The 24333-nt window shown below is 39.5% G+C and overlaps 1 protein-coding gene across 1 annotated transcript in view; it reads left to right on the plus strand.

The window, feature by feature from the left end:
• Window positions 1-4: 4 nt before the first annotated feature.
• LOC134651238 (pyridoxal-dependent decarboxylase domain-containing protein 1) overlaps window positions 5-24333 on the plus strand; it is a 30220-nt gene continuing 5891 nt past the window's right edge. The window contains exons 1-11 of the mRNA XM_063506302.1: window positions 5-190; window positions 259-632; window positions 3000-3106; window positions 3564-3695; window positions 4711-4925; window positions 5623-5694; window positions 6269-6328; window positions 8117-8308; window positions 10427-10471; window positions 11842-11970; window positions 23179-23340. Coding sequence (XP_063362372.1) covers window positions 119-190; window positions 259-632; window positions 3000-3106; window positions 3564-3695; window positions 4711-4925; window positions 5623-5694; window positions 6269-6328; window positions 8117-8308; window positions 10427-10471; window positions 11842-11970; window positions 23179-23340 — 1560 coding nt within the window. The 5' untranslated portion in view covers window positions 5-118. The remainder of the gene's footprint in view (window positions 191-258; window positions 633-2999; window positions 3107-3563; window positions 3696-4710; window positions 4926-5622; window positions 5695-6268; window positions 6329-8116; window positions 8309-10426; window positions 10472-11841; window positions 11971-23178; window positions 23341-24333) is intronic.

Genomic DNA, 24333 nt, shown 5'->3' on the forward strand with positions numbered 1-24333 from the left:
TTTCGTTATCTGTGAACGGTAGTAGCCCACGTCAAAACAATACGTGACGTTTACAAATTTCTATGTTCGGTGATATCGCGATAGCTGCTGTTAATCTGCGAAAAATTCGCCACGCAGCATGGGAGATGCATCGGTCGCAGATACCGAATCTAACAAACCCAGTCCTCAAAGCGAGGCGCCGTCCGAGACGGTAAAACTCCGACTATCTAGTGGTTTTGCGTTTTGTGAGACAAATTCTTATTTCCGTCTTGTTAACAGGACCGGGGTCCTTTCGGCGGGCTGGAATTTCAAGTTTCAGAAGTGGTAGAGAGGTTGGAAGCCGGAGTGAATGCTCACGAGGCCGGCGATGACGAGAGACGGAGGGAACCGCGCAAAATCAGCGCCGGGTTCTTCGAGCCGGAAGAGACTTCTATGGATGAGATTTTGAAGGTTTTAGAGGAGTTGGTGTTGAAGACGGATCCCAGTTGCGAGAGCGCGGAGCCGCCGCTGCTGCCGACGGACGCGGTGACGCGGGCGGCGATCCTGTCGCACAGCATCTCGGCGCTGTTCGGCCGGCTGGAGCGCGGGCACGCCGCAAGGCTCGGAGCGCACATCGCCAGCGAAACGTCGCGGTGGATGGCACACATGTTCAGGTATATCAATCAATATTATGAGACAAACTCGTACAAATCAACCTCTACCCGTGGTAAGCTCAATAAGGTTTGTGTTGTTGTGTTTAGTACCTACAACTAAATGACAGTAAATAGTCTTCAACAAAGGAGTGTACAAGTTTTTAAAGAGTGGACAACACACATGTAACACTCCTGAAGTTGCCTTGGAGGAGGTTCCTTGTGGATATCTTGAATAATTGTCAGAAATGTATAAAAAGATACTTAAAATACATAAAAACAAACAAACCTTAAACTCAAACATTTATTAAATAAATAGGATGCAATTTACAATACAAACAATAATAATAAATCATCAACAATTGCAAATATTAATTCAATAAAATAACAAACACTTTATACTGCTCTTACGGGGATTCAATGTTCTACATCCATTTGCAATGACTCATACATACTACGAGTGATGCCATGTTATCTGATATGATATGACATGGCATTGTGTTTGTTGATCTTTAGGATGATGCTTGCCAATATTAACAATGCTGAATTACTGTCATACAGTTGTCGGAATGTCAATAGTTGCTGTTTATGTTAATTATTAAATATTGCTTACAAACCATAATGAGTGCAGGCTTTAAACCAAAGTTTACACTGCAAGCAATTGCTTTACCAACTAAGCTATTAAGTAACATAACTTGTATTTAAAATTACCACATGTCCCTTCATTTAGTACTCATGGACTACACTACAATCTCAACTGAACCCTCTTAGGAAATCAAATCCAAGCCTATTTTCTAGTTTTCATCCTATTTTCTAAATTTAATCAAAATCCAGTGCAGGATTGCTTCTTTGTTTAGATATTACTACCACTACATACATCATAATCTATGCACAGTATGTAAAGCAAGCATGCCTAACGACAATCACACCCATAAAGTGCATGTCCAATACATTCTACACGCATGTTATTACTACGAGGAAGTTTAGTGCATTAAGTATGGTTGTATTAATGGCTCATATCAGTTACCTTGAGCCTATCCTGATTAGATTGGCTCACAATGGAATTAGAGAATTTTATGGTGGCATTATTGAATGTATGTTTTCATTTCACTCACATTTTAGTGTGACCAGTAGGTAAATAATTTTTTTCTTCTCTGACAATAAAGGTGTTGACCTCAAATAATACAGTCAAAAATACTTGATTAAGTATAATTGTTACTATCAGTAGGTCGGTTAAAATTTTATTGAAACAGCGAGGCGTGCGATCGCAGGTTCGTGCCCAGTTTTTTACGAAACTTATATAATTTGTCTTACTTATATATTCTGTATGCTAGTCAAAATAGTTCCCAGTGCTATTTTAAGTTGCAGGCAAAACTGGGACTAATTATCTAATTAACCATAAAATAACAATGGTCATGACCATGTCCTACTTTACTGATAGTATAATTATAGTATGTACCTACCTATAATGCTTGTTGATTATTTTAGGTCTGCATATTTTAATGTTTTTTTTTTTCATATATTTTGGGGTTCTGATCAAGTGATGGCAGGCTTTTGTCTCTATACTCGATCAACCAGATCTTGACAGTAGAAAAGGGCGGCAAATTTGTAAAATGTAGGCGCGAAGGGATATCGTCCCATAGAAAATTTGAATTTCGCGCCTTTTTTTACTGACAAGATTTGGTTGACCAGCTATAGTTTATATTTTATTCTGTCTGTTGTGTCTGTTTAAATGATTAAATGTTATTTAAGTAAAAAAAATAATAATAATAATGACAGAGTTTGCAGCACCAATTAGTAATATATACAGGCAAAAATGCTTTAAAACCAGACCTTGCGACAAAATGGATAACTGCCGGCTAAGAAAGTAGGCCGGTAAGTAGGTGCAATAAATTCAATCGATCCTTGAAATGCCGCGACCTAAAGCAAATAGCATGCAATTATCGGTGAGGTGAATACAGGCCCATTGACCGCCGCGTCTATCGCGAACCTTCTCGCCATGACACTGATTTAAACTTTCATGATTTTTACACATTTATAATTGTACAACGGGACTTAATCGCGTATCTAAGTTTTACCTCCGACGTTTCGTGACGTGTTCGTTCTCGCCATGCATGATAGTGGGCTGTAGCCGCGCGCTAGAGTTGACATCTTTGGCGGTCTTAGGACGTTTCAACGTACACTAAACCTGCATTCAAACTCACTAAATCTTTATTAGGACCTTGTTACTTGGGACCGTTACCTGCAGCGCCGTTTGTGTCAAATTTCGCGCTTTTATTTTTATTCCGATTAGCTATCAGGGTATAGATGAATGTAGAGAACTGTCACGTGTAACGGGGACTATTAAGTAGAAGCTCGGAGACACACATGTATCGTGTTTGGTGTTTGCAGACTGGCAGACTACAGTGCCTATTACCATCAAGAGCAGCTGGAAGGGCTGGTGCGAGTGACTCGAATGCTGCTGCACTGTCGCTACCCGCGCTACCTTGAGGATGGAGGTATGCAACCATTATAATTCAATGTCATTTGCACTGTTTGCGGACCCTAACCAATGAACCATACTTTAAAATACCTAATAGCACCAATGAATATGGGAAAAGGCTCTGGTCAAAATACCTACCTAATATCCTCAACAGCTTACCCAAACATGTAGTAGAAACTTTAGAAAAATATCCTGATAAAGCAAAGAGTACACTTAAGAAAGCACTGATTAACATGAATTAATGTAAGATATAACTAGTATTAACATGTAAGCACTAACTAACTGTAACAAAACAATATAAGTTCACATATAAGGCTAAGCTTAGTTTAAATAATCTCCAAATATAGAGATTGTAACTGAGATTGATTGTACAACTAACCTCTTGATTGAAAATAAACAGATTAAATTTTTTTTTTTGTTACCGGTTTTTCAAAAGTACATATGAGATGTTATAACTAGCGTCTTTTCGCTAGCGTTGGCGTTCGCGACGCGCCTCCCGTGCATATACAGCTGCGTGGCGTCTCCTCTGGGCGTCGTACAACATTTGTGCAGGCAGCTCGGTTTGCCCCTAGCCTGCGTGCGGCCCGTACCCCAGCACCCGCGCGGTAAGACATTCCCACAGAGCATACACGAGTAGGCATACCCCGCAACGGAGCTAGCAAAACCGTAGCATATGACAGTTTTGTGTCAGGGTTGGCGATTCTGATGAACCATTTTGCTTTAACTTTATTGTATGTAAGATTAATAAAATTGATCGAGGACCTTGTTGACCCTCTTCCGATATAACCCGGTTCAATTTACTGTCAAAATAATATAAATTAACAGGTCAATGTCAATATTAGATGCGTTTCAATGTATCTGTTATTTTGTTTATAAAATTACGTTTTTTTACGCATTTGTTTCAAATATTACCATGGAATTTTCACTGCTTGAAAATATTGGTGTGTTTGAAAACAAAGAAAAAATATTTTTTGTACTTTAGTTTATGCGTAGTAGTGATAACCCTGACGTACAACTGCTACAGATTTGCTAGCTCGGTTGCGAGGTATGCGAGTAGGTGATTGTCAACATTATCTCCGCTTAACTGCAACTTGTCATGATAACAATAATATACATAAGATTTCTAGTAACTTTTGTATCGGTTGTTACTCTTACAAGTTACAATTACAATGTGGCACATATATCAAATTCCTTGACTGTACTGACAAATGAAGACCTAGTGTTTTTAGGGTTCCGTACCCAAAGGGTAAAAACGGGACCCTATTACTAAGACTCCGCTGTCCGTCCGTCCGTCCGTCCGTCCGTCCATCCGTCTGTCACCAGGCTGTATCTCACGAACCGTGATAGCTAGACAGTTGAAATTTTCACAGATGATGTATTTCTGTTGCCGCTATAACAACAAATACTAAAAACAGAATAAAATAAAGATTTAAGTGGGGCTCCCATACAACAAACGTGATTTTTGACCGAAGTTAAGCAACATCGGGCGGGGTCAGTACTTGGATGGGTGACCGTTTGTTTGCTTGTTTTTTTTTTTGCTTGTTTTGTTCTATTTTTTGTTGATGGTGCGGAACCCTCCGTGCGCGAGTCCGACTCGCACTTGGCCGCTTTTTTTGTCAGGACGCGGCATGGACGTGTCTGCTCTTGAACGACTCTGCGAAGAAGACTTGGCGGCGGAACGCACGCCGCTCCTAGTCCTAGGATCCGCCGGGGCAGCCCCCCTGGGCGGCGGAGACGACCTCGCAGCATTAGCGGACGCCTGCCACCGCCGGGGCCTACATCTACATCTGCGGGGGCATAGCCTGGCGCTGCCCGCGGCGTTGCCCAGAGACGAAGTTAGTAGACATGCAATCATAGATTAGGAATCCTCTAGACTGAGTTTAGAGCAATTATTTCATGAAACCGATGCTGCCAAAAATACGGGGGTGCGGGGGACGAGGTGAGCGAATCCCGTGCCGTGATTGGTCCGTTCAAAGACATGGACCGATCACGGCACGGAATTGACTCGAAGATGGAGTAAAACTACCGTATAAGTGGCAGAGGGGGTAGCGTTACTATGCTCAGTCTAGAGGGTTCCTAGTCTATGCATGCAATAGACATGTTTAGGTAATCTCACACCGCTCCTAGCCCTAGGAGGCGTCGGGGGCCACGTGGTCAGAATTCGATTCGCCGAAGTCCCTAGAGAAAGGCCTCAAGATTGCTAATTAAATTATTGGATTTATTGGCAACTGTATAAAAAAGCGCTACGACTTTACAAAAACCCCGCTCTCTGAGCCTGCTGCACCTTAACAATCTAATACCTTTAAACGAGCAATTCTTGTTTGTTTATTTATATATACATTTCGGGGATCTCGGAAACGGCTCTAACGATTTCGATAAAATTTACTATATGGGGGTTTTCGGGGGCGGAAAATTGATCTAGCTAGGTCTTATCTCTGGGAAAACGCGCATTTTTGAGTTTTTATGTTTTCCGAGCAAAGCTCGGTCTCCCAGATATTAAAGTATAAAAGTAAAGTATACTGTTTGTTTCAGAGTTACAGCATAGCCGACTCCGTCACACTCACGCCCGGGCCCTGGTTTGGCGTTCCCGGCCTCCCTACTGTCGTATCCTTTTTAAACCTCGTCAAAATTACCAACAAATTGTGACTTTTATCCCGGTGAACACCAACCACGGCTACCGTTAGGGTTGCCAGATGGAAATGCGCTATTATCGGGAAAAAATATCAATTTTTCGGGATTTTGGGACTTAAGTCGGGAAAAAAAACTATCGCTCCCTCACCGCACAATCTCTTGCCACGCATGCCCCGCGCGCTCGCTCGACGACAGTTCGGAACTTGAAATCATTGTTTTATAACGTGAACCTGTTTTTCGGGACAATTTGCACTTGGTCGGGAATCGGGAACACATGCTAAAAATCGGGAGAATCCCGCCAAATCCCGACCATCTGGCAACCCTAGCTACCGTGGTACCGTTCGCGGCGCGTCATCGTGTACCTTGTCAAATACACGAACGTCGATAGGTACTTATTGGGTTGGAACACTTGGAACCGCGCGCGGCAGGTGACGTCTTTTAAAACTGGCCTGATAGGTCCATCAGAAAGTAATTATTTTTAAATTATGTATTTATATATATAATAGGTATAATTGAGATTGTAAATTTCCTGAAATTATATTTACAGACATTTTACAAAATTCCAGAGCCTATGACGGCAAATGACCATTCCAAAGGTGTAAATCCGGTAAGTAGGATCAACAGTGTTACAGATGAATAAATACTTTTTTGAATTTCTATACAGGGTGGATTTCTTTTTGGGTCAGTGAGGGCAGCAGCTACCGGATCCCGTGCTGCTACGAGAGAACGGTCTTAGAAGACCTTCCCTCGATTTCAAATTAATGAAGATTGGCTTTTACAGATTTGTGAAAAAACATACAGGGTGCGAGAAAAAGGTCATTTTTGATAAACTTTTTTTTATCCCATTCCTATTGAGGATCAAAAGCTCGTATTGAACCAAAAAAAAATTCCGGCTAGAAAAGCCACAAATCGAGGAAAACTTTTCCCATACAATTTGTATGAAAATAAAACTTTTATTTTTCACATGCTATTTTTGTTATGCTAAGTCGACCTCTAGGAAACTATTGATACCGGATAGGAATGGAATCGGTCGGCATACAAAAATAGCACGTGCAAAATAAATGTTTTCATTTTCATACAAATCTTATGGGAAAACTTTTCGTCGATTTGTGGCTTTTCTAGTCGAACATTTTTTTTTTGGTTTCATACAAGCTTTCGATCCTCAACACTCAATAGGAACGGGATCAGTCTGCATCAAAATAAGTTTGTCAAAAATGACCTCTTTCTCACGTCCTGTACGTTTTTTCCAAAATCCGTAACCGGCAATCTCCATCGATTCGAAATCGAGGGAAGGTCTTCCGAGATCGATCTCGCGTACCTAGCCGGACGGGATTCGATAGCCGCCCTCGCCGACCCAAAAAGAAAATCCACCCTGTATATAGTTTGTAGCTTTCTAATAGACCCCTAAGGCTAATCCTATTGTCTATTGTTAAGAAAAATCGCTCGTGCCACGTGCCACAACCACCTGCATAAAAAATCGGTACTTCGGTTACTGAGTGCCGGCGAGTCGAACGCTACAGAACCAGTCTAAAATGTGTCATCGAGATGCGTAACAAAGGCGCGTTATCGGAGAGCGCACCTACACTGGTTTTTTGAGCGTCGGACTAGCCCGCGCTCAGGTGCCAAATAGAATAATTAGGACCCTTTTTTGCAGGTAAGTAGCACGTGCGGTTTTACTGAACAATAAATATTGGGGGACATCTTACACAGATCAACCTAGCCCCAAACTAAGCAAAGCTTGTACTATGGGTACTAGGCGACGATATATATACTTATATAGATAAATACATACTTATATACATAGAAAACATCCATGACTCCGGAACAAATATTAGTGTTCATCACACAGATAAATGCCCTTACCGGGATTCGAACCCAGGACCATTGGCTTAGCAGGCAGGGTCTATACCTACTAGGCCAGACCGGTCGTCGACAATAGACAATAGGATAAGTCTTCGGGCTCTACTAGAAAGCTACAAACTATACCGTTATACCGTCCCCCACCTAGGCAACAACTACGTAAAATAATAGGACTTATCACAGGACATAACACACTAAACAAACACCTACACAATATGGGTAAAACGGACAGCCCCTTGTGCAGAGCATGCATGGAAGAAGAGGAAACAACAAAACACATACTCCTAGACTGTAAACAGGTAGAAACATACAGGAACAAATACCTAGGAACTCCGAGCACACTAAAAGAGGCAGTCAGCAACCTGAAAACACTGCTAGGTTTCATGGAGGAGCTGGGGTGGTTAGAGTAGCGCTACCTCGTTTCACGCAAAATAGGCACAATGGTTGTCGATTTGCGGAAAATGCCCAGAAACACTAACTAACCGTCCCCCACATTTAGCTCGATCTCGTATGTTTTCTTGTCGTACTCGTGCAGACGGGCGGGCGCGAGGGCGCGCTGGCGGCGCTCGGGGGCCTGACGGGCGGCGCGGGGCGCTGGGGCGCGCTGCCGCTGTGGGCCGCGCTGCGCGCCGCCGGCGCCCGGGCGCTCACCGACCGCCTCGCCGCGGCCTTCCGCGACGCCCGGGCGGCCAGGGCCGTCGTGGCCGACGCGGGACTCAAGATACTGGTGACTATAGCCCCCTTTTTTTTTTTTTTTTTTTTTTTTTTTTTTTTTTTTTTTTTTTTTTTTTTTTTTAACGATGTGGTAATGCTGTTACGCATACCCCCTGTCGGGGGTTATGTGGGACTCCCATCTCCCATTCCTTTCTCTTAGCGAGAAAAGGTGGGAGACGTCCTACCCACTAAACCCACATCGGCTTTACCCGCATTGCCGTATGGGGGACGCCATGGGATCGCTAACATTCCGCCATGACGCCCCCGAGTGACTATAGCCCCTAGTGTGAGATAGATAGATAAAATCTTTATTCGACCACAACTTACATGTTTTGTGACACAATAAATAAATAACGAGAGGCAAAAAGAAAGTTGACAAGAGACAAAAAGAAGAACACTAATAGCAGTAATAGCAATTTACATATTTATTTTACCTAAGTAGAGGGTCATGTGTTGTGGTAAAGAATAGGCGCCGACTCAGCATAGATACTGCGGAGACCGCAGCGCTGAGCTAGCGGGAAAACTTATAAAAATACCTTTTCTCAAAAATGGACGGCAAAGTCGACGTTGCCGGTTAAAAAATAGGTCGCGAAGTGCGTAGTTTATGGTCAGTCAAAAAATTAAAAAGTTAAAAACATTGCAGTCTCGATTTCGGGACTGCAATGTCGCATACGAATTCCATTATTTGTCGAGTTCCAAACTTTATAAACTTTAAATGGCCATATCAAATGAAGGCACAGGTACCTTAAACAGCCAAACAGATGATCAGCACTTATTATTATAAAGCCTGTAACAGACTATCGCACCGCACCGCGACCTTGGAGCGTCGCACTCATAAGTGAGAGCGAGAAACAGATATCTCTTTCTCGCTCTCACTTATGGGTGTGACGCTCCAAGGTCGCGGTGCGGTGCAATAGCCTGTTATAGGCTTAATGTTGGTACCGCGACTATTTAGGTATCTCAAATAGGTTGGCGTATTTTCCGCAGAAAAATACACTTCTTTTTTTTTAAAGGCGGCAAGCAAATCTTTTTAATGGTTTTACCTTTTTCTGTGAAAATTTGAACGTTGCTTCTGTAAAATATTTCTATTTCTTGCACCATTTTTGAGAAAAGCACTATATATGACTCGGCTGGAAGGCTACTTGCTGGCTTCGGATTCAATTAAACGGACTCCCAAGGTCGTCCGTTTAAAACGAATCCTCAGCCAGCAAGTATTAGCTACTTCCGAACCTCGACAATAATGTACTATTACTTTACCTTTGAATCGGCCCCGAACGCGCTTCTCGAATGGAATGGCTGAATTTCGAGGTGTGACACCCTTATGATTTATGATTCGTCGATATAGGCTATCGATGTATTTTTCTACTCCCGTACTTTTATTTGTCATTTAGAGGGTAGTCGCGCGCGCACCTTTGAAACCCTACCCCATAGTTGTCGAGAGTCTCGACTCGAGACGAGTCTTTAGTCTATTCCCCGAAAAGCGGTTTGTGCATACGCGCAGTATCTTTTTGGCGATTTTACGCCACTTCGTATTGTAATTGTAATATATGAGTATAATTAGGTAAGAGGGTAGAACCAATTCTCGGCGACAGATTAATGTATACCTACATATCATCGCTCTCTTTCAATAAATGGTTGTTACCAAGTGGACGCGTCTTGTGCTTTCTCTCCCTTCTAGAAGTTCCTAGATAGCCAGTACATCCTAAAATACTTCACGTATGATGACCGCTTAAAAAATATTGAATGAAATACGGTGTTGCCGATCTTATTTTAAATGTCATCTCATCTATGACAAATAAGTGTACCGTAGACATGTTTTTATTTTTATTTCATTCATTCTTTTTCCCGCCCGTACCCTCCAATTTTGCTACTTCTTGAATTAAAAATATTTGTTAAGTTTACAATTTTATTTCAAAGTAAATGCTTGGTCGTAGAAAAAGTATTACATGCGACGTTATATAACTGAGTCAAAAAATACTCGTGGCGTCTTTATTAACAATTTTCTGCTTCGCCTCAAATTGTTACTCACGCCACTCGCCTTTTTTTACCTTTAAACAACGGTTGCATAAAATACTATATATTTTGATTCGATCTATATCTCCTCAATAATCAGTAATTGTTCCGCTTGCAGAGCGCGGAACCCGGCGGCGATGAACCACCGACTGTAGATCTAGTTGTGAGTACTTTCTCGTCTACTGAATTTGCTAATAATTGTTTCATACGAGCTGATTTTACTTTGATTATGTATCATAAAATCGTCCTCCACCGAACTAAAAAGATAAAACAATTATTTAGATATGTAATATGTATTTATCATATCATAATCAAACAGCCAACACGGCTCGGAAGATGGAGAGGAAGATGTATTCGAGTCGCTTTTTAGGGTTCCGTAGCCAAATGGCAAAAAACGGAACCCTTATGGATTCGTCAGGTCTGTCTGTCTGTCCGTCCGTCTGTCCGTCTGTCTGTCCGTCCGTATGTCACAGCCACTTTTTTCCGAAACTATAAGAACTATACTGTTGAAACTTGGTAAGTAGATGTATTCTCTGAACCGCATTAAGATTTTCACAGAAAAATAGGAAAAAAACTATAAATTTTGGGGGTTCCCCATACTTAGAACTGAAACTCAAAATTTTTTTTTCATCAATCCCATACGTATCTATGGATAGGTCTTCAAAAATGATATTGAGGTTTCTAATATAATTTTTTTCTAAACTGAATAGTTTGCGCGAGAGACACTTCCATAGTGGTAAAATGTGTGTCCCCCCCCCCCTGTAACTTCTAAAATAACAGAATGATAAAACTAAAAAAAATATATGATGTACATTACCATGTAAACTTCCACCGAAAATTGGTTTGAACGAGATCTAGCAAGTAGTTTTTTTTTAATACGTCATAAATCGCCTAAATACGGAACCCTTCATGGGCGAGTCCGACTCGCACTTGGCCGCTTTTTTTATTTTTGTTTCTAAATTCTATTCATAATCGCCCATCACTTTAAATCCTGTTCTTTTATCGTATTTCTTTTTGCGATATCCTGTCCGAACTCTAATCATAATTTCGATGTTTCATTCATTTGGTTTTCTGACTTGCAAATGTGCCATTTATACATTCCCACACTTTGTAATCACAAATACCATGCCAAGTAAGCTTGGTACCGATTATAAACGAATATAGTTTGTAGCTTTCTAATAGAGCCCGAAGGCTAATCCTATTGTCTATTGTTAAGTAAAACCGCTCGTGCCACGTGCCACAACCACCTGCATAAAAAATCGGTACTTCGGTTACCGAGTGCCGGCGAGTCGAACGCTACAGAACCAGTCTAAAATGTGTCATCGAGATGCGTAACAGAGGCGCGTTATCGAAGAGCGCACCTACACTGGTTTTTTGAGCGTTGGACTAGCCCGCGCTCAGGCGCCAAATAGAATAATTAGGACCCTTTTTTGCAGGTAAGTAGCACGTGCGGTTTTACTGAACAATAGACAATAGGATAAGCCTTCGGGCTCTACTAGAAAGCTACAAACTATACCACATGTTGTGTTGCAGGAGGCGATATCTCGCGCGTCGGCGTGCGTGACGTTTCAATTCGCGCCCGAAGACTCAGAGAAACCGCCGCCATACTACGACAAACTCAACTCCTGGCTCGGACAAGTGCTACAGCGGGAGGCGGACATGGTCAGCTATCCTTCTCTTCGACACATTATTATTATTATAGCTTTATTTGCTCAGTGCTTTAATATCATTTGTTTTTTTATTAAATTGGTTGCACTTTTGATTGCACTGATCCCTGCTGGGTAAAAGCCTCCTCAGTACCCTTCCATTTCTCTCTATTTTTTGCTGTTTCCATCCAGTTCTTTCCAGCTATCTGTATGATGTCGTCTGCCCATCGTTTTTGTGGTTTTCCTCGGCCTCTTCTTCCCCTTGGTCCTGGCCATTTTGTTACTCTTAAGGTCCACCTTCCGTCCAAGTATCGGGACAAATGGCCAGCCCATTTCCACTTAAGGTGACGGTAGAGGTGGGTAAATTTTCAGATTCTGTCAATTTACCCCATTTCACACACAAGCGCACTTCACGCACACTACCTCACTTTACTGGGACAGGTCACTGACCCATCAAGTTTTTTTTAAGATAGCGTTTTGAGTTTAGTGGCCTCCTTTTAGGAAAAGCGTTCCATTGAAAGAAGAAAGAGAAACAATACATTTAATCTTGCTTTCCTTGTCTGTTCATGTCACACGTGACGTATTTAAATGCTAATAATTCATTTGGTTGTTGACAATTTTCTACATTATGGCTTTGTCGAGATACGCGTTTTCTAAAGTTAAACCGAATAAAACCAGATGTCATTAAGTCAGATGTAAAATTTTATTTACTACTCTATACGACTTTTCATAAGGCTCGAAATCAATCAAATGAGAATTTAAATAAATAAAGTTCCGGCAGGGTGCAAAATTTAATTAAGGCGGACAAAATAAAATTTGAAAATATATGGAAACAGTGTTGGCTAATGTACCCCTAATATCTTACACTACTTACTATTAAATTAATACAATTAAAATAAAAAATATTATACCGGTATTCCACCGGTATTATTTCAGTGCTGAAGCGATTATCTTCGATCGTAGCCTTGATAATGTAGGTGTTGATAGTTACTTACGGCGGGCGGTAGGAGCGGCAATGAACCCCGTGCAGAGTAGAACGTGAGGTGCGTTGGGATAAGTGCATATATCTACTTATAATTCTTTGGCTGGTTGGTAACCCTCTATATTTTATTTTTTGTTTTACTGTTATTAGGTTAAGGGAGTTTTAGGGAGTGAAAAAAAAATGATTTTCGTTTTATGCGCTCGCGTGATTGCCGATGGATTATAATTAGACAAAAGAACTTGTTTTCCACGCATCGAATGTAGATCCCTATGACACTTCCTCCAAGTCTTCTCCAATAATGTTTATACCGTATTTTAATTACCTACCTTAAATGTTACATTTCTAAATATTTTTTTTGTGCTATACATACTTCAAAAAAATCGCTGGAGGCCTAGCGGTAAGAGCGTGCGAATTGCAATTCCGGCTCGTACCAATGAGTTTTTCGGAACTTATGTACGAAATATCATTTGATATTTACCAGTTGCTTTTCGGTGAAGGAAAACATCGTGAGAAAACCGGACTAATCCCAATAAGAGCCTAGTTTACCCCCTATGGGTTGGAAGGTCAGATGGCAGTCGCTTTCATAAAAATTAGTGCCCACGCCAATTTATGGGATTAATTGCCAAGCGGACCCCAGGCTCCCATGAGCCGTGTCAAAATGCCGGGACAACGCGAGGAAGATGATGATGATGTGACACATACTTCCAAAAAAATCTACAAATATTTTACGTGACAACTGCTTATAAGTAAATATTATGTAGGTACACTTATAAAGTATAAAGTAGAAAATATCTTATAGGTACATAATATAAAAACCGATCATGTACGAGTAGGATTCACTATGGGTTCCACAGTTACACATTTTTATTGCATATTTTTTGTTTAAGACCAACTCACCTATTATAGGACATAGGTCTTCCATTAATCTTTTGGCGTTGAACTATTTTTTGTATATGTATTTATGTAATACAATTCTGAGTTAGGTTATGGTACATTTTTGCTCACCTACTTATAGTTATGTATTATATCTGATATGTGAGATACCAAACCTGATACCAAAAATCGCCGCAAAGTTAAAAGTTCATTTATTTACGTTACTCATCTTCGGACTTACTACTTCCTTACTTGACATATGTGTACTAAATTTCAATTGAACTAGTCCAGTAGTTATGGTGAAAATTGGCTTTAACAAAATGGCAGACACACGAGTGATCTTATAAGGGAGATTATTTTCCTTGAGTGAATGGTATGCAAATGCATAAATGGGTAAATACCCCAATGCACCTCACGTTCCACGCGGCGCGGCGTAATCTGGCCCCTATTTCACCACGGTGACAGGTACGACAAAAACATCACTGTTATTGACGCCATAGGCATCCATGGACTACAGTTACCGCTAACACTGATTTAAACTTTCACGATTTTTACACATTATTAAATTGTACAACGGAACCGCAAAACGTTCAAGCGGATAAACAAGACCAAGTGCGGGTAGTTCGAAAAACTCGCGCGGTTAGAAGATGCTGATATCAACTTAAGCCAGTCTTCTCCGAGACCACGGGGACAACGCCGTCCTCGAAACGTCGGAGGTAAATCTTAAAACTTAGATACGCGATTAAGTCCCGTTGTACAATTTAATAATACAGTTACCGCTTACCATCGGGCGGGCCGTATTCGTGTTTGCCACCGTCATTGTACCTATTATTAAAAAAAACTTTATTATATCGGATAAAACAGACATTTCTCTCGCGAAAAAATCTTGTGACAATTGTCACAAGATTTTTCAAAGAATTTTCGGTAAGTCTTGACAGGAAATGAGTTCTGTGTCGCAATTTCGATACAGTTGCCGTGTTTCTTGTGACAATTGTCATTAGCTTCGCAAAATAAGAATTTTTTAGTGGCAATATAATGGAGTTTATTTATTTATTAAAATGTTGGTGGCAAACAAGCACATCGCCCGTCCGATGGTAAGCGGTTACCGTAGCCTATGGAGGCCTGTGACGTCAGCAACAGTGATGTCGACAACTGTCGCACCTGTCACCGTGGTCGTAGTGAAATAGGGGCCAGTAAGTACCTAATAATCGCAGTGGTCTTAAGTGTCACAGACCCTACTAGCGCTTAAGTCCTTTATGACAATTTCTGCCTATTTTAAATTGTTCAAAAAAAAAAGAAACCGAATAATTATATCGGACTACCGAATTTTCACGAGAATCAGTTGAGAAATGTGATATGCAAAGGAGAAGAATTCGGACATACGAAAGCATTTTTGCCCAAGTTGAAACGGAGACCTTCGCCAACGCTCGGTCAATGATGGTTTAGGTACAGCTAGCTGCAGAGAAAAGGTACCACCCCTGCATACAATTATCTATCTGGTCGTACCTTTTCTCTGCAGCTGACTGTACACCTATAAAAATGGTTGTCCCTGCTGTAATTTTATACCGGTACCGTACTTTGTATTTCAACCGGTATAGTTTTACCTTCAAAACGAACCGGTATTGATAAATAATAACGGTACCATACCGCTTATACCGTAAAGAAAGCATGATGCAGTCTCTGCTTTGCACAATTATTGTGTGGACAAAATTCTTATAATCACCGAAACATACATACCTACGCACATAATGTCATTGAAATAAAACATTGTTATTTTATAGTAAATTTATATAATACTCGATATATACACATAACAATAACCAGACCGCAGCGGTATTAGCCTGTAAGCTTCATCTCTTGTCTCCAAATCCGCAAAAACTAGTTAGTACTAAATGCTGGTCTTGCTGTTATTTTATTCTTGAAGATTATGGCTTGGTTCTTGATTATTGAGAACAGCACGTAATCGCACACATATAGACGGAACGAACGGCAACAAAGTAGGTGTAGACACTAAGACTTTCAGGTATTAAACGAATTACGCTTCGTATTAATAGGTAAGTAATATTTAAATGAATATATAATATTCTCTAACGTAAATACAAGATTACAATTGACATCAAATGTCATTGACGTACAGAAGTCATATACTTTTTTTTAATGACGCAAAATTGATACCAGCATAATGAAAATCAGTCCCAATCAGTAAAACGAGTCTTTAAACTTTTTTCATTTTAAGCGGGTTTTGAAGGAACAAGTTACTTAAATTCAATTGTAATCGTATTGTTTTAGGATAGTTTACTGCTGTTTTCGATCGTTACGACCTGTAAATAATAACAAATCAAATTTTAAATAAATTTATTTACCCTGTTTTTTGAAATACAATTTATCTACTGGTATACATTTTCGTATGCGTATATGATGAAATGTCTAAATAATGTCAAAAACGAGCTACGACGAAGTACACGTCTGCTTCGATCCAAGGCCAGCGGCCATCTGACTCGAAGAAGAATTTTGAGTGATGTCGTCAATGTATGGAAATTGTACGAAAGTTTACATTTGGGATTGAATTTCTGTGTTGTATTTGTGAGTAAAAATATAAGTAGATAATAATTTGCTAGTTTAGTTATCTAGCTTTCAAAATCACACAACAACTCAATTACTGTTAAAGGCAAAACTGTAATGCGTGTTGCTCAAACGGAACTCCATATTTTGATTTTTGGATACTTTTAGTGTCGATTTGTAGAGAATTACAGCAAATAAAAAATATTATGCCGTGAAGAGCCGGTACACGGCTTCTTCGTGAACAAATTTACGTATAATGTAATGCAGTTATTAAACGTTTCTTGAACAAATTGATTGCACAAAGTGAGCTCTAAATCGAAAACGTCATATACCGTCCCCTTAAGTTGTAGGGCTTGCTTCGACACATATCTTATCTAAATCCCTGCACTTCTAAATTTCAATTTTTGATATTTAAAATACTTGTGTGAAATCGCATAATCTCAGACCGTGACTAGGTAACGCTATATTTCTTTTATCTCTAAATGTTACACTTTTGTGCTGCTGTAAGGTGTGGCGTCAATGATACAACTGTTGGTGTCTAAATACGAATATATTCTGTTAGTGAGGGTGTTAAGTGAAATGACCTTGTTTTGCTTGATTAAAGCATGAAACTTGGCACAGTTGTTCCTTATATCAAAATAAGCCGATTAAGATCGGTAGCCCGAGGGAACCCCCGCTTAAGCCCGAGAGGGGGGGGGGTCAAGTAGCGCCCCGCCCGGCTTCATTCTAAAAATTCTAACAGGCCCCGTTTAGCTAATAGGTCATATTTGGTATCAATTTCGGATAAATAAATAACGTAGAATTCATTTCTGTTATAAAAAATTACAATTTGTTGAAAAAAATAATAAAAAAACACAAAAAATCTAATTTTTCAAGTGAAATTTTTATTTTTTATTTATTGTCAAAATTAAACTGCTTGGTTTTTCTACATACAAAAAATATGACAATAAAGCCTATTTAATGCAGATTTTAAAAACATAACTTTTACTTACCTTTATTAAAAGGAAATTGCATAAAAAAAACTTATATCGTCTCGCGCCGGTGAATATCTTTTTACCGACATAGGCATCGATATAGACAACATCCGAAGTGCACACTCTGGAGACCGATTAAATGTATTGTTTATTGTTGTAGATTCTATTATAAAGATAGAAAAGCGTACAATTTTTTTTAATGTGTCGTTCAGTGAAAAAGGGACATTAAAAAAATTATCACAGCCAGCCTCGTGTTTGTATAGAAGCATACTCGTATTTATTTAGTACCAGTGTTGGCCGAAACGTTAATGCAGTTGAAAATGTTGGCCATTAACCATTATAAATTGAATAGTAAATTGTAATCGTCCGTTACTGTTTAAGGTTCAATTTATAATGGTTAATGGCCAACATTTTCAATTGCATTAACGTTTCGGCCAACACTGGTTAGTGCCAACCACTCCATGGACTCCATGGTCCATGTTCTCAATTAATAAGAAGTAAACTGTAAGTATTCTTTAATATACTTGCTTATTACATTATACCACACTTTAATTTTGCGTCTTGTGTATCAATACAGTTCCTTCCCCCGACACATGAATTACCCATTCATCTCATCACCATTTCGTCATTCACGTATATATGTCAGTTTCAACCATATTCTGGCCACAGCAGGGTTGTCAGAACAGTTTGGAAACAGTCGTCTGCTCCTTGCTTTCATTCCCAAGAAGACGGACTGAGCAAGTTTAAAGAGGAACTAAAGTCTGACCCCAAACATATAATCCTATCCTGATAAGGCTGCTTCTATTTCAGTAGTCGATTCATGTAAAGAATTATTTCGGGCATTTTTTAATTATTTAGCAACGGCTTTATCTGTAAGTATCACTTTACTTTGCTTTACAAGGTTATTTCGCCTATCATCATATAAAGGTATAATAAAGTTTTGGCGAATGCTATTTATTTACTGCTATTGCTCCATCCTGTAGGAGCTTGAATCCTTGTATCGGCCAGGCTAAAAAGGGTCCATGCTTAGATCTCACTTTTATACACCTTATATTAAATGGGGAACCCGGGTTCAAATTCTAGAAGCCTTCTAGTAGAAGGCATTTATTTGTCTGTTTAGCGTGAATACTTGTTCCTGAATTACCTATGGATGTTTTGAGTGTATGTATCAAATATATATGATATATATCATGTAGTACCTACATCACAAGTCTTATTGAGCTTACAGTATTACAAGGTCGATCGAGAGAATGCTTGGAATACGAGTACGACTCCTGGTTTTTCAGGGCCCGATAGAAATAAATTAGAGTTTAATTTACCATGACGGTAAGCTTCACTTATAACCACTGATCTTTTAGTGAAACTCATTTCTTTACCACTAGGTAAATCATTTTGAGACACTGTGTTGACAAAACTTCGAAGAGTTAAAAGTCCTTATTTATGCCATCGCGAAATTGTGTAGAGAAACATGTCACAAGTAATGTTCCTCGTGAGATTCCGAATACTCCAAGAACCATGAAAAGTCCGATTCATTTAATATGATGACCCTAGTTGCAGATGCTGTAAAACAGTCATTGCAAGGTATTGATACGCACAGTAGACACGAACGTAGTCATAGCAGCTAGACTAGATTCATGCGTACGAATATTTCCCCAACTACAGGAATTGTGGGCTCACGTTGACACAGTGGAAAACACAATTATATCACATGACACACCATTGCATCCAGGTCAGGGAATTATATTTTAAGCTAATAAAATGATCTATTCTATAAGCTAAGTAAACTATCTTTTATTTACCCTAAAAGAGCGGAAGTCTTACCCCTGTTTCGAGCATTCAGTGGAAAGGGGAGAAAAAGTGAATTCGAAGCATGGAATCTGTTCAGAGTTCAACGAAGCCACTACAAGGATTCAAGCTCTTACAAGATGGAGCAATAGCAGTGGCTAAAAGCATTCCCCTAAAATACTAAAATGTTATTATATGATCGGTAATAAGTGCAATATTGAAGAAGGCAAGTTATACCGGGATATTGAAATGAAGAGTTGTATAATGTTATACCTGTTCTGATTAAATTATTTTATTATTAAATTCCATAATGTATACCTACTTCTAACAAAAGGGAGCCATATAAATGCCCTATTACGCGCAGTGTACCGAGGGGTTAATGTTTAGGTTCAGACGTTAGTTCGTCGTCAAACTTGCTCAGTCCGTCAGACTTCTTGGGAATGGAAGCAAGAAGCAGACGACGGGTTCCACACTGGTCTGACACCTGCTTTAGTCAGAATATGGTTGAAACTGACCAGAAGTAAATGCAAACCGGAATAAAAAACGCGATGCAACTACATGAATGATGAAATGTACGCATTTATGTGTCTGGGGAAGGAACTGTATTACGACACAAGACGCAAAATTAAAGTGTGGTAGGGTGGTAATTCGCCAGTAACTGGCCACTTTTAGTAACTGGCCACCCAAAACCAAAAATTCATTTTAGGCTAGCCAGTGGCCAGTTATTGAAAGCTGGCCAGTTTTTGGAACCTTATACTAAAAAAAGTTTAGAGCGGCTAGTTATTAAAGCGGCCAGTTACTGGCAAATTATTCTATAATGTAATAAGTAAGTAGATTAAATAATACTTACAGTTTACTTCTTATTCATTGAGAACAGGGACCATGGAGTCCATGGAGTGGTTGAAATTAACAATGCTTCTATACAAAAGAGAGGCTCTATGATACATTTTTCCAAGGTCCCTTTTTTCACTGAACGACACATTTTTTTTCTAATCAAATATTATGTACGGCTTTCTATCTTTAATATATGATCTACAATAATAAACAACACATTTAGTCGGTCTCCAGAGTGTGTACTTCGGATGTTGTCTATATCGATGCCTATGTCGGTAACAAGATATTCACCGGCGCGGGACGTTATATGTTTTTTAATGCAATTTCTTTTTCATAAAGGTAAGTAAAAGTTATGTTTTTAAAATCTGCATTAAATAGGCTTTATCGTCATATTTTTTGTATGTAGAAAAACCAAGCAGTTTAATTTTGACAATAAATAAAAAACAAAAATTACACTTGAAAAATTAGATTTTTTGTGTTTTTTTATTATTTTTTTCAACAAATTGCAATTTTTTATAACAGAAATGAATTCTACGTTATTGATTTATCCGAAATTGATACCAAATATGACCTATTAGCTAAACGGGGCCTGTTAGAATTTTTAGAATGAAGCCGGGCGGGGCGCTACTTGACCCCCCCCCCTCTCGGGCTTAAGCGGGGGGTCCCTCGGGCTACCGATCTTAATCGGCTTATTTTGATATAAGGAACAAATGTGCCAAGTTTCATGCTTTAATCAAGCAAAAAAAGGTTCGACCTTTTTTTGTTACTTAAAACCTTAACTATGTTAAACTAACGCGTACATGCTATTATACAGGGTGGATTTTCTTTTTGGGTCAGTGAGGGCAGCTACCAGATCCCGTGCTGCTACGAGAAAACGGTCTTAGAAGACCTTCCCTCGATTTCAAATTAATGAAGATTGGCTTTTACAGATTTTGTAAAAAACATACAGGATGCGAGAAAAAGGTCATTTTTGACAAACTTTTTTTTGATGCCAATCGATCCCATTCCTATTGAAGATCAAAAGCTTGTATGGAACCGAAAAAAAATTTCCGGCTAGAAAAGCCACAAATCGAGGAAAACTTTTCCCATACAATTTGTATGAAAATGAAAACTTTTATTTTTCACATGCGGTTTTTGTATGCCAATCGATTCCATTCCTATTCAGTATCAATAGTTTCCTAGGGGTCAAATTACGGTAATGTACTAAAAAGCCACAAATTATTAAAAACTTTTTCCAAACATTTACTATGGAGAAAACCTGAAATTTAATTCACAATTTTCTATCTCTCCCATCAGTCCTACAGCAATGTCTTCATACAGTATTATGGTCCTTAAATGTAACAGGACTGATTGGGCAGATAGAAAATTGTGAATAAAATTTCACGTTTTCTTCGTAGTAAATGTATGGAAAAAGTTTTTATTAATTTGTGGCTTTTTGGTACATTACTGTAAGCTGACCCCTAGAAAACTATTGATACTGAATAGGAATGGAATCGATTGGCATACAAAAATCGCATGTGAAAAATTAAAGTTTTTATTTTCATACAAATTGTATGGGAAATGTTTTCCTCAATTTGTGGCTTTTCTAGCCGGAATTTTTTTTTTCGGTTCCATACAAGCTTTTGATCCTCAATAGGAATGGGATCGATTGGCATCAAAAAAAAAGTTTGTCAAAAATGCCCTTTTTCTCGCACCCTGTATGTTTTTTCCAAAATCTGTAAAAGCCAATCTTCATTAATTTGAAATCGAGGGAAGGTCTTCTAAGACCGTTTTCTCGTAGCAGCACGGGATCTGGTAGCTGCCCTCACTGACCCAAAAAGAAAATCCAACCTGTTTACTACCACTACGTACGTGTGTGGGTGAGGCATAGTACACATACTACACTGCAAGCTGACAATCGCTATCGCTTCTACAACGAAACGCTTTGTGGTCTCTCTATCACACCATCACACACACCACACTATCCATATTAGTGCGACAGTGACAGTTGCGTTTCGATCGCTACAGAACGTAAGCGATTGGCACGTTGGCTACGCGGCCTGATAGTCCTGATACGATTAAGCGGCCTAAATCGTTAGTTGTTTTACGTGTTCATCACTACGGTGTTATTGATAAAATTTCGTGTACTTAAATCCCATTTACTCATTAGTTAACTTTTATGGAATAAGTACTAGCTTTTGCCCGCGGTTTCGCACGCGCAGGAGAGTTTTTTTTTAAATTTTGGACCCCCATTTCACCCCTTTAGGGGATGAATTTTGAAAAATCCTTTCTCAGTGGACCCCTAGACCTTATAAGGAAGGTTCCTTGCCAAATTTGGACTTTCTAGGCTGTGGTGGCCGAGTGGATATGACGTCCGACTTTTAATCTGGAGGTCGCGGGTTCAAATCCTGGCTCGTACCAATGAGTTTTTCGGAACTTATGTGCGAAATATCATTTGATATTTACCACTAGCTTTTCGGTGAAGGAAAACATCGTGAGGAAACCTGCATACATCTGCGAAGAAATTCAAAGGTGTATGTGAAGTCCCCAATCCGCATTGGGCTAGCGTGGGGACTATAGCCCGAGCCCTCTCGCGCATGAGAGGAGGCCTGTGCCCAGCAGTGGGACGCATATAGGCTCACATTATTATATACAGGGTGGCCAACTTAGAGGTATACAACTTTTTTTTGTCGCCATTTTATTTTGGCGGTAAATATGACAGTTATTGCATGAAAATTAGTTTGTGTAGATACGGCAAATTTATTATGGAGCGTTTTACGACTGAACAACGTGTTTTAATCATTAAAAACAATAGAAACATTAAAAATAACGTTTCCCGGTCGATTAATTTCGAGAAACGGTGACATTGACTGGCCCCCAAGATCGCCTGATTTAACAGCTCCTGACTTTTTTCTGTGGGGCTATCTAAAGGGACGTGTCTATGCTAATAGGCCAACGAACCTTCAGCAATTAAAACAAAATATTCGGAACACTGTCGCTGAGATAACGCCAGAAATGTGTGAAAAAGTGATGAAAAACGCGATGAAAAGGGTTCGCATCTGCCATGCTGCTAGAGGTGGACATTTGTCTGACATTATTTTCCATGTGTAATTGCTGACCCTACATATTATATTTAACAAGGAATACTTAATATTTTTTATGTTTTATAGAATAAAATTTCAAAAATAAAGTTATTTGGCCACCCCGTATATAGATTTTGTGTATGTGTCAACAGATCAGCATAGAAGTGTGCGAGACAGAGAGGCACGGCGTGGCGCTGCGCTACTGCCCGCTCGAGGGCGCCGCCGCGGGCGCCCTGGACGCCTTACCGGCCATCCTGGACAACCAGGTCCATGTGCTCAGGGCCACGGCTGCGCTCAGAGAACCTTTCTTACAGGTACATACAGGGTGGATTTTCTTTTTGGGTCAGTGAGGGCAGCTACCAGATCCCGTGCTGCTACGAGAAAACGGTCTAAGAAGACCTTCCCTCGATTTCAAATTAATGAAGATTGGCTTTTACAGATTTTGGAAAAAACATACAGGGTGCGAGAAAAAGGTCATTTTTGATAAACTTTTTTTTTGATGCCAATCGATCCCATTCCTATTAAGGATCAAAAGCTTGTATGGAACCAAAAAAAAATTTCCGGCTAGAAAAGCCACAAATCGAGGAAAACTTTTCCCATACAATTTGTATGAAAATGAAAACTTTTATTTTTCACATGCTATTTTTGTATGCCAATCGATTCCATTCCTATCCAGTATCAATAGTTTCTTTGGGGTCAACTTACGGTAATGTACTAAAAAGCCACAAATTAAAGAAAACTTTTTCCATACATTTACTATGGAGAAAACGTGAAATTTAATTCACATTTTTCTATCTGGCCAATCAGTCCTGTTACATTTAAGGACCATAATACTATATGAAGACATTGCTGTAGGAGGCGAGATAGAAAATTGAGAATAACATTTCAAATTTTCCCCATAGTAAATCTATGGAAAAAGTTTTTATTAATTTGTGGCTTTTCAGTACATTACCGTCGGTTGACCCCTAGGAAACTATTGATACTGGATAGGAATGGAATCGATTGGCATACAAAAACAGCATGTGAAAAATAAAAGTTTTAATTTTCATACAAATTGTATGGGAAAAGTTTTCCTCGATTTGTGGCTTTTCTAGCCGGAATTTTTTTTTTGGTTCCATACAAGCTTTTGATCCTTAATAGGAATGGGATCGATTGGCATCAAAAAAAAAGTTTGTCAAAAATGACCTTTTTCTCGCACCCTGTATGTTTTTTCCAAAATCTGTAAAAGCCAATCTTCATTAATTTGAAATCGAGGGAAGGTCTTCTTAGACCGTTTTCTCGTAGCAGCACGGGATCTGGTAGCTGCC

Source organism: Cydia amplana, chromosome 9 (genome assembly GCF_948474715.1).
Source record: "Cydia amplana chromosome 9, ilCydAmpl1.1, whole genome shotgun sequence".
Lineage (NCBI taxonomy): Eukaryota > Metazoa > Arthropoda > Insecta > Lepidoptera > Tortricidae > Cydia > Cydia amplana.